The 13071-nt window shown below is 39.9% G+C and overlaps 1 protein-coding gene across 1 annotated transcript in view; it reads right to left on the minus strand.

The window, feature by feature from the left end:
- Positions 1-6070: 6070 nt before the first annotated feature.
- TTLL5 (tubulin tyrosine ligase like 5) overlaps positions 6071-13071 on the minus strand; it is a gene marked incomplete at both ends in the record, with an annotated part of 184253 nt that continues 177252 nt past the window's right edge. Inside the window, one exon of the mRNA XM_084241198.1 lies at positions 6071-6289. Within this exon, the coding sequence (XP_084097324.1) occupies positions 6071-6289 (219 nt within the window). The remainder of the gene's footprint in view (positions 6290-13071) is intronic.

A 13071-nucleotide genomic window follows, 5' to 3' on the forward strand; every position in this document is an offset into this window, starting at 1 on the left:
GCCGGCAGGGATTGAACCAACACTGCAGAGGCTGCGGAGAGCTTCACAGCACTGTGCTCAACCTCCTGCTCCACCAGGGAGGCCCTAATATAATTTTTTGATCCAAGTTACTTAAAAGAATGTTTTAAAATTCCAAAATTATTTGGGGATTTTTAAATTTTATTATCTCATTTTACTGTAAAGTGATCATAGGATAAAGACTGTATAATTTCTATTTTTTGAGGAATTGATTGAAATGTTTTCGTTTAGGAAGATATTCCATGGGAGCACTGCAAGGTAAAAAAGTTATGTGTATTAATTTAATCTTACTAATTATGCTGTTCAAAACCCTTTATGTCCTGATGTTAGGCCTCTTTTGCCTATAATAATGATACTTCAGTTCTCTTGTTGGAATTCATCCTTTTAGGTTGAGTCTATCTTCTCTCTCATCACTTTTATCTTTGTATACTTTTTCCCTCAGGAGTTTTAAAATTTGTCCTTTATTGTACCAATTCAACTTTTTGTGGTGCCCTGTTTCTGTTCACTATGTTCAACCTAATTTTTCACTTAGGTGTTTCTCATTTTCATGCAATCCTTCTTTAGTTCAGACCGACTGCCCTCTCAAATGACAGCTTTTTCTAGTCCTACACATAAATTCACTCTACTCCTAAATTTTAAGAATACACATTAGGTATTTCCTAGAATGTTATTTTTTCTTCCTTGTTTAAGCTTATTACAGGGATAAGCCACTTCTCTGAAGAGTCTCCATATAGTTTTCTTCTAAGCTATGCCCTATTCTCAGACCTCAAGAATAAAAAAAAATTTTTTTTGTTCACCCTAAGAAAGTCTAAGTTTGCCATTAATGACTTATGCTCATAAAGGAAGTGATAGCAATCCGTCTGTCAGAGGCTGGGTAAGTTCCTGCCAAATCTTTTTCAAAAGGATTTTCATAATCAAATAAGAAAGAAGTGAGAGATGGGAAATACCCAGTGGTAATTATCCATTGATAATAACTTTTAGCAACCATCTTAAGATCCCAGCAGGCAATGATAAGAAGTAAGGTTTTAATTTCAAATACACAAATATGGATCACCAAAAGACGACCTATCATTGCACCACTCTTCTGTATTTTTCCTCCCCCACTGGACCACACGCATTCCAGTAGCAACTTTTGGTTGGGTATGGTTATTAATACTTATTTTTTTGACTGATATAACATTGTCCATGCCAAAAGCAAATCCTAAGCTCTCCAAATGCCACCCCTAAGGTCTAAATGCTGAGGTATGGTAGAGGAATGAGAGGGTAAGTGACAGAATTCTTGACTGGCCCTCACCTCTTCCTACCTCCAGGTCCCGCCCCTTAGAGTGAGAGTATTGTCTGGTGCATTCCAGATCTCCCACTCATTGTCTAGACTGCATATTCATTGGAAGGTAGTATAGTGCTGTTCTTCAACTGAATCCTTTTGTGGTACATCTACTAGAAATTCCTTAACACCTCAGTAGGAGAGAGACACTAATTCTTCCTCCTTAGGAGTATTTCATTGGCTATTTAAGTGGTAAAGTGGTGTGAAAGGGAGGGAGGGAGTTCCTAAGTACTGACATTGCATTTTCTCAAAGGCAATGTTTCAAGAAGATTACTCTGCCATTTACTGTTCAGGATAGATTTCAGTGGATTGGTAGGGGTATTTGAAATTAGTGGTCTACAGGGAAGAGTCTAGGGTTAGCACAGCTGGTAACATGGATTCCAGTTTGAGCTCTGCCACTGACCACCTGTGTACCTTGTGACACTCATAGTCCCACACGATGCCTCCACTCCTTTTAAAAAATTTATTATTTTTATATTAGTTACCTCACAACCATTCCCTTATTAATCTTTTTCCTCTTCTTACCTATTTGCAAAGTTCCTGCTCTAAAATTCCACAATTCTGTATTTTGAAAATGCTTAACTTAGAAAACCCTGTATTTAAGGTGGTTCTTGAAACTACACATAAAGGCTGAAAAGATGGACAGGAGATGGTTAACCTACAATATGACATTTTTACATCTGCATCAGGAACTCACTTTTGGACCATTAGAACTTCTGACCACTCTGTCTCATTTTAATGACTCCTATGTTAAAAAGATACAGGATCTTGTTCTTTTTTTAACCTGATCTTTATATTTTTTGACATTAATCTCTGAGCATCTTCCATTGTATTTAGCTGATATCAGCGAAAGTTCAGGTCACATTAACTGATATTTGGCTTTGCCATGCTGCTGAGCTTGCTCTCTTTCCTCTTCCTTATTCCTAGCAGTTTTTAACAAGCACCACTGTCCTGGGTGCTGACACAGAACAGCAGCTACCTTCAATTTCCACTGAGGTCACCCTGATGCAGAATAGCCTAAAACCTGGGGAAGGAAAAGTATCCCTAGCTACTTAAAGAAAGGCACTTTAGTTAAGTCTCTTTCCTTTCTTCAGAGAAGTCCTAAGGTGCCACAGCTTTGGCCCTGCCTTCCAAGTTCATCTCTAGTCTATGAATTTTGCCCAATTCCCTAGCAAACTTTAATATCCTCAGGTTTTTTTCTCTGCCTATTTCCTGAACAGTGTGAGTCTGGCTCTGAAAAGTAAAAAAAGAAGAGACCGTTTACAAGGAAGAGACAGTCCATGCGTGTGGAGCTGCTCACAGGCTGTCCCTCCTCGTTCAGCTGACTGCTTGCAAGAAATACCACAAATAGTTTTGAAAGGAGGATCTGAAGCGGGTATTAAATTATGAAGTGTTGCAAACATTAGAAAGGAAAATCAAGAAAGGCTACTGGCACTATGGGGAAGGTAAAAAAAAAAAAATCTAAATCACTCTCGTCCCAGAATTGACAAATGAGATTTAGCTGAAGGAAATATAAGTATATGACTTTGAGAACTATTCAAAGAACTGCTGGTCCAAGAGGGGATGGGGAAAATGGCTGTAAAGCATCAGGATTAGAAAACAAATGTGCTCATAAAAAAGCTTTCAATGGAATAGACAGAGAACAAGTAATTTTGGTTAATTATTCAGTGGGGACAGTGGTTTTTGTTTTACAGATGGGAAACTGAAACATTCAGAGGGAAAGTGACTTGAATATTACCATAAAGAAATAGGACCCCACTGTTCTGACTCTCAACTCCCTTTGCACCAAAATCTAAACGACATTCCATCTTTTATGTTCTATTGTTCTCTAAAGTCAACCCTCTAGGATGTGGAAACTTTGATGCTCTTGGAAAGTGCTTCTATATTTGTCCAATGCCAACTTCTGTGCTAGAAGTTTGAAGTTAACCCCAAAACACAGGGCTTGGCATGGTCAAAAGCTCATTACAATTTCTCATTAGTTGTGTCTCTTGGGGCAACAATGGCATTCCTGAGTGTGACTCAGTATCACCAGTCATAACTGAATGTTCCCGATTAATCTGAACTAAGCCAGAGGAAAGGACATATGCAAATCTCAGCAAGTGAAGCAACATATTTTACAGAAAGTAAAAATTTACATGAAAATTTCTTGAAATGCCTGTATAGTGCTAGCCATAATAATACCTAACACTTATTTGGCATACATTATATGCTAGGAACTGTATTAGTGCTTGATTGAGATTCATTAATTCATTTCTTTTTAAATAACCCTCAGAGGCAGGTACTATTTTCCCACAATTTTAAATAGGAAGCTGAGCTGCATAAATTTTAAGGGACTTGCTATGCTGGCTAGGAATAAGAATGACTTTGGGAAAAGAATATACTGGCTGATACTCATGGTCATGAAAGATTTCTCTAAATTAAAAATAACTTCATCAGTTCAAATAAAGTATGGAGTTTAGTTCATACTAATGTGTAATTTGTAGACAGTAATGACAGATTCTTAGTATGGCAATATAGGATGTTAATAACTGTGGGTAGTTATCTTTGCTATTATCTTTAACCCTTTTCTGTAAATCTGAAATTAATTTATAGAAAAAAATTTAAACAAAAAACTTTCTGGTTACTTTATAGAACTTTTCATTGAGTCAGTTCAGATCAAAACAGTGCTATTCTTTTTCCTAAAAGTCAGAAGAATATCAAAAACAGGATGTCTTCACACCACTGTACATTTTACATGTAAATGAGAGAACAGTAACGTCTCTACTAATGCTAACTTATTTAGCTACAGAGACTTGTGCTCGAGTTTTAAAAGCAAATTGGAAACTATTTCCTGGAACAACGCCTTATAGCATGCCTTTTGATACTTGGATTATATTTCTTCAATTCTGAAAAAAATCTTGCTTTTCCCCCCTTCTGTGCATTTTTGGTGCTGAGCTGTTTCCGGTTTTCCCACACTCCTGACTGTTAGAGAGAAGAAACCACAAAAATGCAGCAAAGCAAAGTTTGTCCACAGAGCTGCAATTCCATCTCAGAAGGCTGGAGAGTTCTGGCAGCAGCAAATTCAGGGCAGTGAGTGGCATCTTCAGTGTCCAGTCCTGCCGCTTGCTGCTGAGCCCACCCCTCCATCAGCCAGCCATACAGGCTGCCAAGGAGCATCAGGGTACTGGCAACAGAGGGAAAATCCACAACCAAGGAGCACACAGGCAAATTCAACATTCACATCCGACTCACTAACTTTCCCACCTAATGGTGGAGTTCTCAAACTGGTGAAGCAGCGTGTGGTTAGAGAATGCTTGTGCCAGGGACTAGGGTTTATTGAATTGTTCTATTGCTGGTCTTGTTCTATGTGCTTTACATGTATTAACTCTGCTCATATTTATCAACTATCCTATGAAGTTGATATTCTTATTATCCTCATTTCACAAATGAGATAACTGAGGCCAAGAGGTAAAGTAACCTATAACTTGCTGAAAGTCTTAGGTTAATAGAGTGTGGGGTGGGGTTATGAATGCAGGAAGTCTGGTTCACAGCGACTTTGGGATCTGTCTTGACTCCTTCTAGGACCAGGGGCCATACAGTCTCCTTTCTATCGGGCTATTGGCCTTCAACTATGCACTGCAGCCTTCCCTGCTGTTTCAGAGAGTTCTAAAGCCATTACAATGCCAACTATTCCTAGAACAGTGGTTGGTACTTAGTAGGCATTGAATAAATATTTGTTGGATAAATCAGTGATGCAGCATTATAATTAAATAGCCACAGGGATTGTTTGCCATCTAAATCTAGAAACTGATTCACTGTCCAAGAGGGAAAAAAACAGTAACTGCTTTTTTTGTGTCCCAGGATTCTTATAACTAAAACTGACTTTGTAAAGGACAAATGAAAGAGAGGCCTTAATGAGAGCATAAATCTCCTCTAGATGTTTATACATCAGGGAAATGCCTGCATTTTCTAGACATTTGTGAAAGGTTCCCCAATTTTAAATGGGCTGCTAGAATCAACTAGCCCCCTTTATTGGTCTATTCCTGGTTCACTGGCTAAAAAATGGGTGGTGGTGGAATGGAGGCTGTGATCTACAGAAATTTGATTCAGGCATGGAAATGTCTTTTTGAGGTAAAATAAATAGACCACAAAAGATATAAGAAACATGGCTGCCACACAGAGCCTGCTGACTAGTGGGGTTAATCCCCCTCAGTGAAACCCTAATCCTATGTTCTCCCATTCAGGGGCCTAAAAGTGAACAAGCAAACAGGGTGGGAGGGAGGGGTGAAAAATTTTATATGAAACTGAAAAGCTTTGACTCTGGAGAATGACGAAGAGAAGATACATCCAGGAGGAAGTTTTTACTTCCTTTCTTGAAGCCCAGTTTGCCTGGTGCACTGTCTGACTGTAGCTCTTGCCAGAGGCCAGCAGAAGTTAGCAATAACCTACAGGTAGCAGCTTGACAGCAGGGCCTGCCCCTCCCACGGGGCAGAGCTCAGACTCCTGCTCCTTTTAATGGCTCGCCAGGGGACTCAGACTTGCAGCTAGGGCTCAGAAGCAGTTAGCCTTTATTTCCCATTAGGTGTTCTTATTTTCAACCTTCAGTACAACTGCTTTGAAGGTGCCATAAGTAAAGAGTACATAGAATTAATACAGAATTATAGAATTCTACATAGAATTTTGTATCACATAGAATTAATATAGAATTAGAATAGCCCAGAAGAAAGTGAACAGAAGATTATTGAAAACTTACTTCGAAGCCCTCTGGGATGTTGTCTTTCTGAGGATTTGTTTGTGATTGGATGGGGGCTTAGGGATGAGGGAGGAAGAACTTGGAGGCGGTACCACTTTTTGTGGCAGACTGGTTGACTTCTGGCCATTGGCTGCGGCACTTGAAATTCTGCACGCTGCACCATTGTGAATTGTCCATAAATTGGAGTTAGGTAGTGTCTGGCTGCCAAAGATGGCCTGTAAGAAGAAGAAAAAAAAAAACCCGATGGACATGTCCTTCACAACTCACATGCTGTAAGCGAATGACTGGTTTGCAATCCTGGAATGGGACAAAAGGAAGAGGGTGGACTGCTAAAATAATTTTTAAGGAAAAACTTCTCTAATAAGTCTGGCTTCAGAGAAGGGCAATCTCTTAAAACATTGAGATGATCTTGTTAAAAGCAGCCTGGGTTAGGAAGCAGGACACCTGGGTACTAATATTGGTCCATAGGAGAGAGCCAGAAAAGCATCTGTTCTTTTTTTTTTTTTAACAATGTTAATGAATCCCCCCTTTACTCATTAGAAAAGAATTAACTCAGCAAAGTAATCTGAGAACTGACTTCATAGAGACCACAATTGAATTTGCTAATAGATTCTATACCTGGCACTGTTCTGAGTGCTTCACATAGTAATTTTCCATCAACAGTTTGAGTTAGTTTTAGTTTTTTCTTATCCCATTTTAGTTTTTTCTTATCTGCATCTGGTCTTGGTCTGCATTTCCCCCATTGTTAAATTCAACAAATATTTAATGACTGTCACCACATATTTAACGAATGGATGTCAAGTACTGGAGATGTAGCACAAAGCTTAACTCAATTCACGTTGGGAGTCAGCTGGCTAGAGCAAAGTGAGCCTGGAGCAAGGAGGCGAGGCTGGAACAGAAACCAGGAGCCTGAGGAAGCGTAGCCTTGAGGGCTCTTTGTAGAATTCTGGCATAGTAACACCTTGTTGACCTAATTATTAAGGCAAGATTTTACATTTGAAAACACTTTCAAAGTAAAATTGCTACATGACTACAAGTTACTGTATGAAGGCAGTATCAAAAGAGTGGTTTTGCTTAGAGGTTAAACCTACAAATAAAAATTGAAAAACCACCATTGAAACACTAACATATATTTGCAATTATGTACACCTTCAAGTAGATGCTTGAAAAATTCTTACAACTCATTTACCTCATTAGAAAATGTGTTTTTGTGGCATAATTTTGATACTATTCCATTAACACTATCCACACTGCTTTCAATATGCATGCATTAGAAAGCTTTCAATGTGAAACACTATTAAGAGAAAAAGAATACAATTAACAAAATAGAACTGTTTATTAAAAGGATTTTTGGCAATTGATTTCTATCTGTACTATTTAAAGAGACAGGGAGAAGTGTCCTTTCCTCATAGGAAGTTATAAGGAGTAAGATCAGATGCTCTTTTTTTTTTTTTTTTTTTAAACATAGAACTGGAGTGCAGACCAGAGGAGGGTGAGGTGGGGAGAGGGGAAGAAGTATTCACCAGAGACAGAGTGGGGAGCAGAACAGGCAGATCTTCTGAAACACACTGCTAAGGGGAGCAGCGTGCGAGACAGGAGAGGTCTGCTACGTCATATGTGGGTTATCTCCCTGGACGGGGATTGAACTCAGGCCACAGAGGTGCCTAGCTCTGAGACTTAACCCCTAGGCCACGGGAGGTCCCAGAACAGGTGCTCTTAGGAAATGTTCACCTTGTAGATAAACTTCACTTATATTATTTTTGACCTTTATGAATTTTATTTTTTAAGCTGTAAAAGACGAACTGGGTAGCTCTACTAAAATGTTAACCAACCTTTCTATGCTGAGCCTTGAATTGCCCCATTTCAGGGACCTATGCATAAAGATCCCGGGCTAGCAGACATGAAAGGGGTCGGGGGTCTTACCAGGAGTACACGTGTTGGACTGAGATGTTTGCCAGAGGGAGAGGATGTGAGCATTTTCAAATGGACCAACCTGACTGAGTTGGCCCTCATTTCCGCAGACACCCCCCCCCCCCCCCAGGGAAAACTGAAGAGCTGTTCCTGGCCTCCATCTCTGACCCAAAGAAGGGGAACAAAGGAAGACTCAAGGCCATGGGCAAAGCCAGGCGGTAGAACTGTGCAGTGCACATGTGGGGAGGTCTTCAGACGGTCCAAGAGGGTCCAGGAGGACTGACTCTGCTCCAGATAGACTTCACAGACAAGCAACCAAAGTACAGCAAGAGGCCAGCTTGTGAGACTGGATCTAGAATAAGCTCACTCCTCTCCATCTCACTCCTGCTGGGTCCATGTCTGAAGACCACAAACTCTGCAAGAGACTCAACTGGAAGGAAGAAAGCAGACAGGATATAGATGTCCTCCACCCTTGCACCCACTCAACATTAATATCTGCATAGAATAATTCTGAAAGGATATACAAAAACGTGCCAACCACCATGGAAAAGGACTGGTAAGCCAGAGCTGCGGGGGGGTGGGGACTCATTTTTAACTAAATATTATCTGTATCCTTTTGAATTTTGTACCACGTATATGTATTCAATAGTTCTTTATTAAAAGAAATACTGAAAAATCAAAAGGAAGTCAAGTTCTAGTAAGATTTAAGCAAGTAACAAATAACTCTGAGGACAAGCCAGAGCATCCAAATGGAACCCAAAGTTTCCACCACCTACTTCAGGACTCACCATTACACAGGGCTGAAGAAGGAATGGATAGCTCAACACTCACAGCTAGAGCCAAATTTGATCATCAGTGAAAGGCAAGAGATTCAGGTGAGCAGAAAGACATGTTATGAAGTCAAATGTGTCTGGACTCAAATGAAGGCCTGTCAATTTCTCAGTGAGAGACCTTTTCAAGTTACTCAAACTCCCTGAGCCGTAGCTTCCTCACAAGCCATTGTAATTGCTTTGCTGGATTGTTGGGGATGGAATAAAGATCACATAAGCAAACCTATTTAGGCAGTCAATCAAGGTTTCTTGTAACAAATCAAAATACCAGGCACACAACAGACATCCAACAAATGCTGCATTCTTTCCAAACCTTCACCAAAGTGAGGAACCAAAGGACAGATGCCAAACAAATCTGCCTACCTGTAATAAACTCATTTTACCAGCTAGTCATCTTTTCCCCCCCAATAACTAAATTCCTAAAAATAGGATAGGCAATTATGTGCTTACATAGAGAAGCAATCTTGTAATATGCTCATTCTCTGGACTTTGAATAGTTCCTAGTATGTTATTTGTGTTCAGCTCATATTCAGTCACAAAATGTAAGGAAGCTCTTATGCAGATCCCAAACAAAAATAAATTCACCTTTCTACATGCAGATTTTGTGGCAGGACCTTAGACACTGATGTTGCAGAGTAATAAGATCAGCCTTCACTTCAAATACCAAATAAAATGTTGATAAAGACTTTATTGCCTCGATAATAATTTCTCCCTACTATCACTCCCCTGGATTTTGTCTGGGTAATAATGTGTGCCTAGCTAAAATATTCTCTTCCCAATCTCTCCTAAACCTAGATATAACCATGTGACATGGTTGTATAATGTCAACAGAAGTTTCCAGGTACAGTTTCTGGGAAAGTTCTATGAAGGAGGCAATTGGACTGGTATACAAATTTTGCCCCTTACTGTTCTTCCTTCCACTCAGCACACAGATAATCTAGCAAGAAGCAGGCAGAAAGGAGGGTGCAAGTTACTTGCTCAAGGTTCACAGGATGAAGACGGGAGGTGCATCGGCTTCTGATAGCAGCATGGAGTCTGGGAGAGCCTATTCTTAGATTTGTGATTATGGGGTGGGGGGCGCTCTAACTTCTTTAAGTCTCTATGCAGATGTAGAGGCTGGGGGGCAAGAATAAAGGGGAAGATTGGGGAAAAGAAGGTCTATTCTGTTACATGCAGGCAAATGGAAGCTGACTGAGCTGAGATATAATTCACATTCTACCAAAGAGTCAAGCTTGCTGAAGCCTCAATACAACACAAGGCATTTCAAAAAAGCAGAAACTCTGTCCAAATATAGAAAGTTTCTAGGTTTGAATCTGTTGTTTGGTGATCACACTCTAATACACTAACAATCTAATGAAATGAGTATAATTCTACATCATCCAAATTTCCAAAGAGTCAGTAATACAGACAAGTTCCCAGGAGTTTCACCAAAACCAAGGCTAAGTGCAATGAGATTAAAGCAATAAAATCAGATAAGAAACCCAGGAAAATACTCAGGCAATGCTGAAAGCAGGCCCATGCATGGATATGTTTAGACCAATGGCAGAACTCAGCCTTCCCAGGCCTCCCATAGCCCCTACTGGGCCCTGATCCTACAGTTCCACAAATGATCTATCATGTGAACTGTATTCATCCTGGTATTCATTCATAAATGGACAGAAAAATTATATAATGTTCTTTCTATATAACTTCTAAGAAATGTGAGGTTTGGATATACACTCCTAGCACTCTGTGCTTGTGGTCCAGCAGCTCAGGAGTGGGGGCCATCAGTCAATGTCCTGGGAATGTGAGCTGTGTAAGCACTGGCCTCTGCTCAAGAGCTGGTCAACATATACAAGACTTTCGCTTCTTTATTGGGTGTGGGAAACAGTCAAGCTTCAGCAAGGAGACTTAGAGAAAACCACAGTTTGAGGGCTGGCTTGGCCCCAGGCAAAAGACTGGAAAGGCCCTCCTTCTCCCACAACAGAAGGGTACTCGTGGGTGGGAAAGAGGAATTTCTGATAGACAGAACACAGACTGCAACTTGGAAGGCTACAGGGACGCAAGATCTGGGCTCTTACTAGAAAGATAATACTGTTCAGAGATTAAATTCTGGGAGGTTTTTAAAAAATTCCTTCCAGAAAAACACTCCTTTTAGTCTTTACTTGGGCTTCTTTGGGTGATGGAACAGAGTTTCGATGGCTCTTTGTAGTGAAATAACTCTCTTGATTCATTGTTTGAAAATTAAGGGAGACAAAGTGGGCAAAAGTTAACCTCTATTTGGAGATTAAGGTCTCCTTTGCAGCCCTTCTCTGATATCAGAAGAGCAAACATTTCTAGGCATTATTCTTCCCATGTGAGATTTTACCCTAACTTAGATAAAGTTCTTAACACAGTATACAGAGTCACTTCTTACATGTTTCTCTCTGGCAGCTCAAGTACTGAAGTTTACCTTCCTGAGCATGTGAGACGTGAATCACTCACCTTACTCTAACCAGGTCGAGAGCTGTTTAATGCAAAGAGCACATTATGTCTTTTGTGCAACTATACGATGCTATAAAAAGCTTAGAGGCAAGGTGAGGGTGAGGCTGTTTCTCTTTTGGCAAAAGCAAACTTCCAGAATGCCTCTGCCTCATGCTATATGGAGTGCTTGGCTGTCTTCCACTCACGATCTTTGTCAGCTGGGACAACACTGGAGGCTGAGCAAGCAGGACAGTACAACTTCTGGTGAGGTGAGGTCACAGGACACTCGGCAGTGCTGTGATCCCAAACGAGTGGGGTAGAAATCCAGAAGGTGCTACTGTTTGTATAGAGAGAAACTGATGACACAAATACCTGAGACAGAATATTAAGCTGCCAATAATATTGGAAATTCTCTGAATAGGCTTCCAGTTTTAAAGCCAATCAAAAAGTTCCTTTTCCTCTAGCCAGCAGGAAAAAGGTTCTTATTACTTCAAGTGACCTACTCTAAATGTGAATACAGGTGGTTACCTGGATAGAACAATTTAGGATGAACTATTATTCCCCAACCAGATGAAATCACTGTGTTTCAGATAGTCCCTAGATCAACTGTACATGCTCAACGCAGGTCACTAAAAAGATTTTTCAACATACTCATGAAGATCAGACTCCTTTATCTAGCCAAACTGAAGACACCAACAGTAGTCTGAGTTGGTTTCTCAATAGCAATGAGACACTGACCTTGGGCTAGGTGTGTATTAAATCAAAGTCCCCGAGTTGTGAGGCAGCTGGTTAAGGCCAAAGCTGTAGCCTGTGACCAGATAATCCAGTGAAACTAGCCCTAAGACAGCACATGGATGATCTTCCCTCACTAGCCGACCCATCTCCTTCTAACAATAGAATGAATTAGTCAGTTGGTAGAGATGGATATTCTGATGGCAAATCTAGACTCGTGATTATTGACGCTCCTGTGCTTTCTATTTCTTTCACATCTCCCTCAATCTTTCATATCAATGCAGCAATGTCTGGACACTGATCACACAAACTCACAGGAATAGGCACACCAAGGTTGCCTTTTTCTGAAACACTTTAATTCAATAAACATCCATCAGAAAAAGTTTTAAAAGTCACTTAAAATTCTATTGTCAGAAATAACCTCTGGTAATAGATTGTTTTTCTGTGTATATTCAGATGTATTTTCTATGCATATATGTGGATTTCTGTGGGCCTTCAAAACCAGGGTGGTAGTCAATGTTTTGGAGATTGTTTTTATTTCATTCAAGTATCTATCTTGAGCATTTGTATACATCTGTAAGGGTAGCTCTAGATCACTGTTTTAATGGCTGCATATTTTCTATATGGTTTACATTAACTTAACCAATCACCAGCATAAGAATGCTATAAACTGACAGATATAAATATATCTTTATGGAAATATGTTCATAATAGATTTTTAAGTGGGGGATAAAGCACTCCTTGCCCCCAAACCTTGTATTTCCATGTTAAACCCACACCCACATTCATGTTGTCACCAGTTTGTTTTGCTATTTCACAACAGTGTTGTGATAATCATCATGCTATTTCTAGCTTTTCCCATGTTAGATTAGCTCCTTAAAATAATTTCCTTGAACTTGAGTAACTGGATCAAAAGGCTGCTACTTCTTTTGTTTTAAATACTCTCCCCCAATCAATTTGCCCTCTCTAAAGGTTGTACCAACTGCATTTCCATCAGTATGTCTGAGAGGATAATTTCCTTACCTTTCTTTCTCAATGTGATTATTATGAGGAAATAGCATGTATCCCACGAAATCTAGTTT

This window comes from Talpa europaea (assembly GCF_964194135.1).
Source record: "Talpa europaea genome assembly, chromosome: 8".
Classification (NCBI taxonomy): domain Eukaryota; kingdom Metazoa; phylum Chordata; class Mammalia; order Eulipotyphla; family Talpidae; genus Talpa; species Talpa europaea.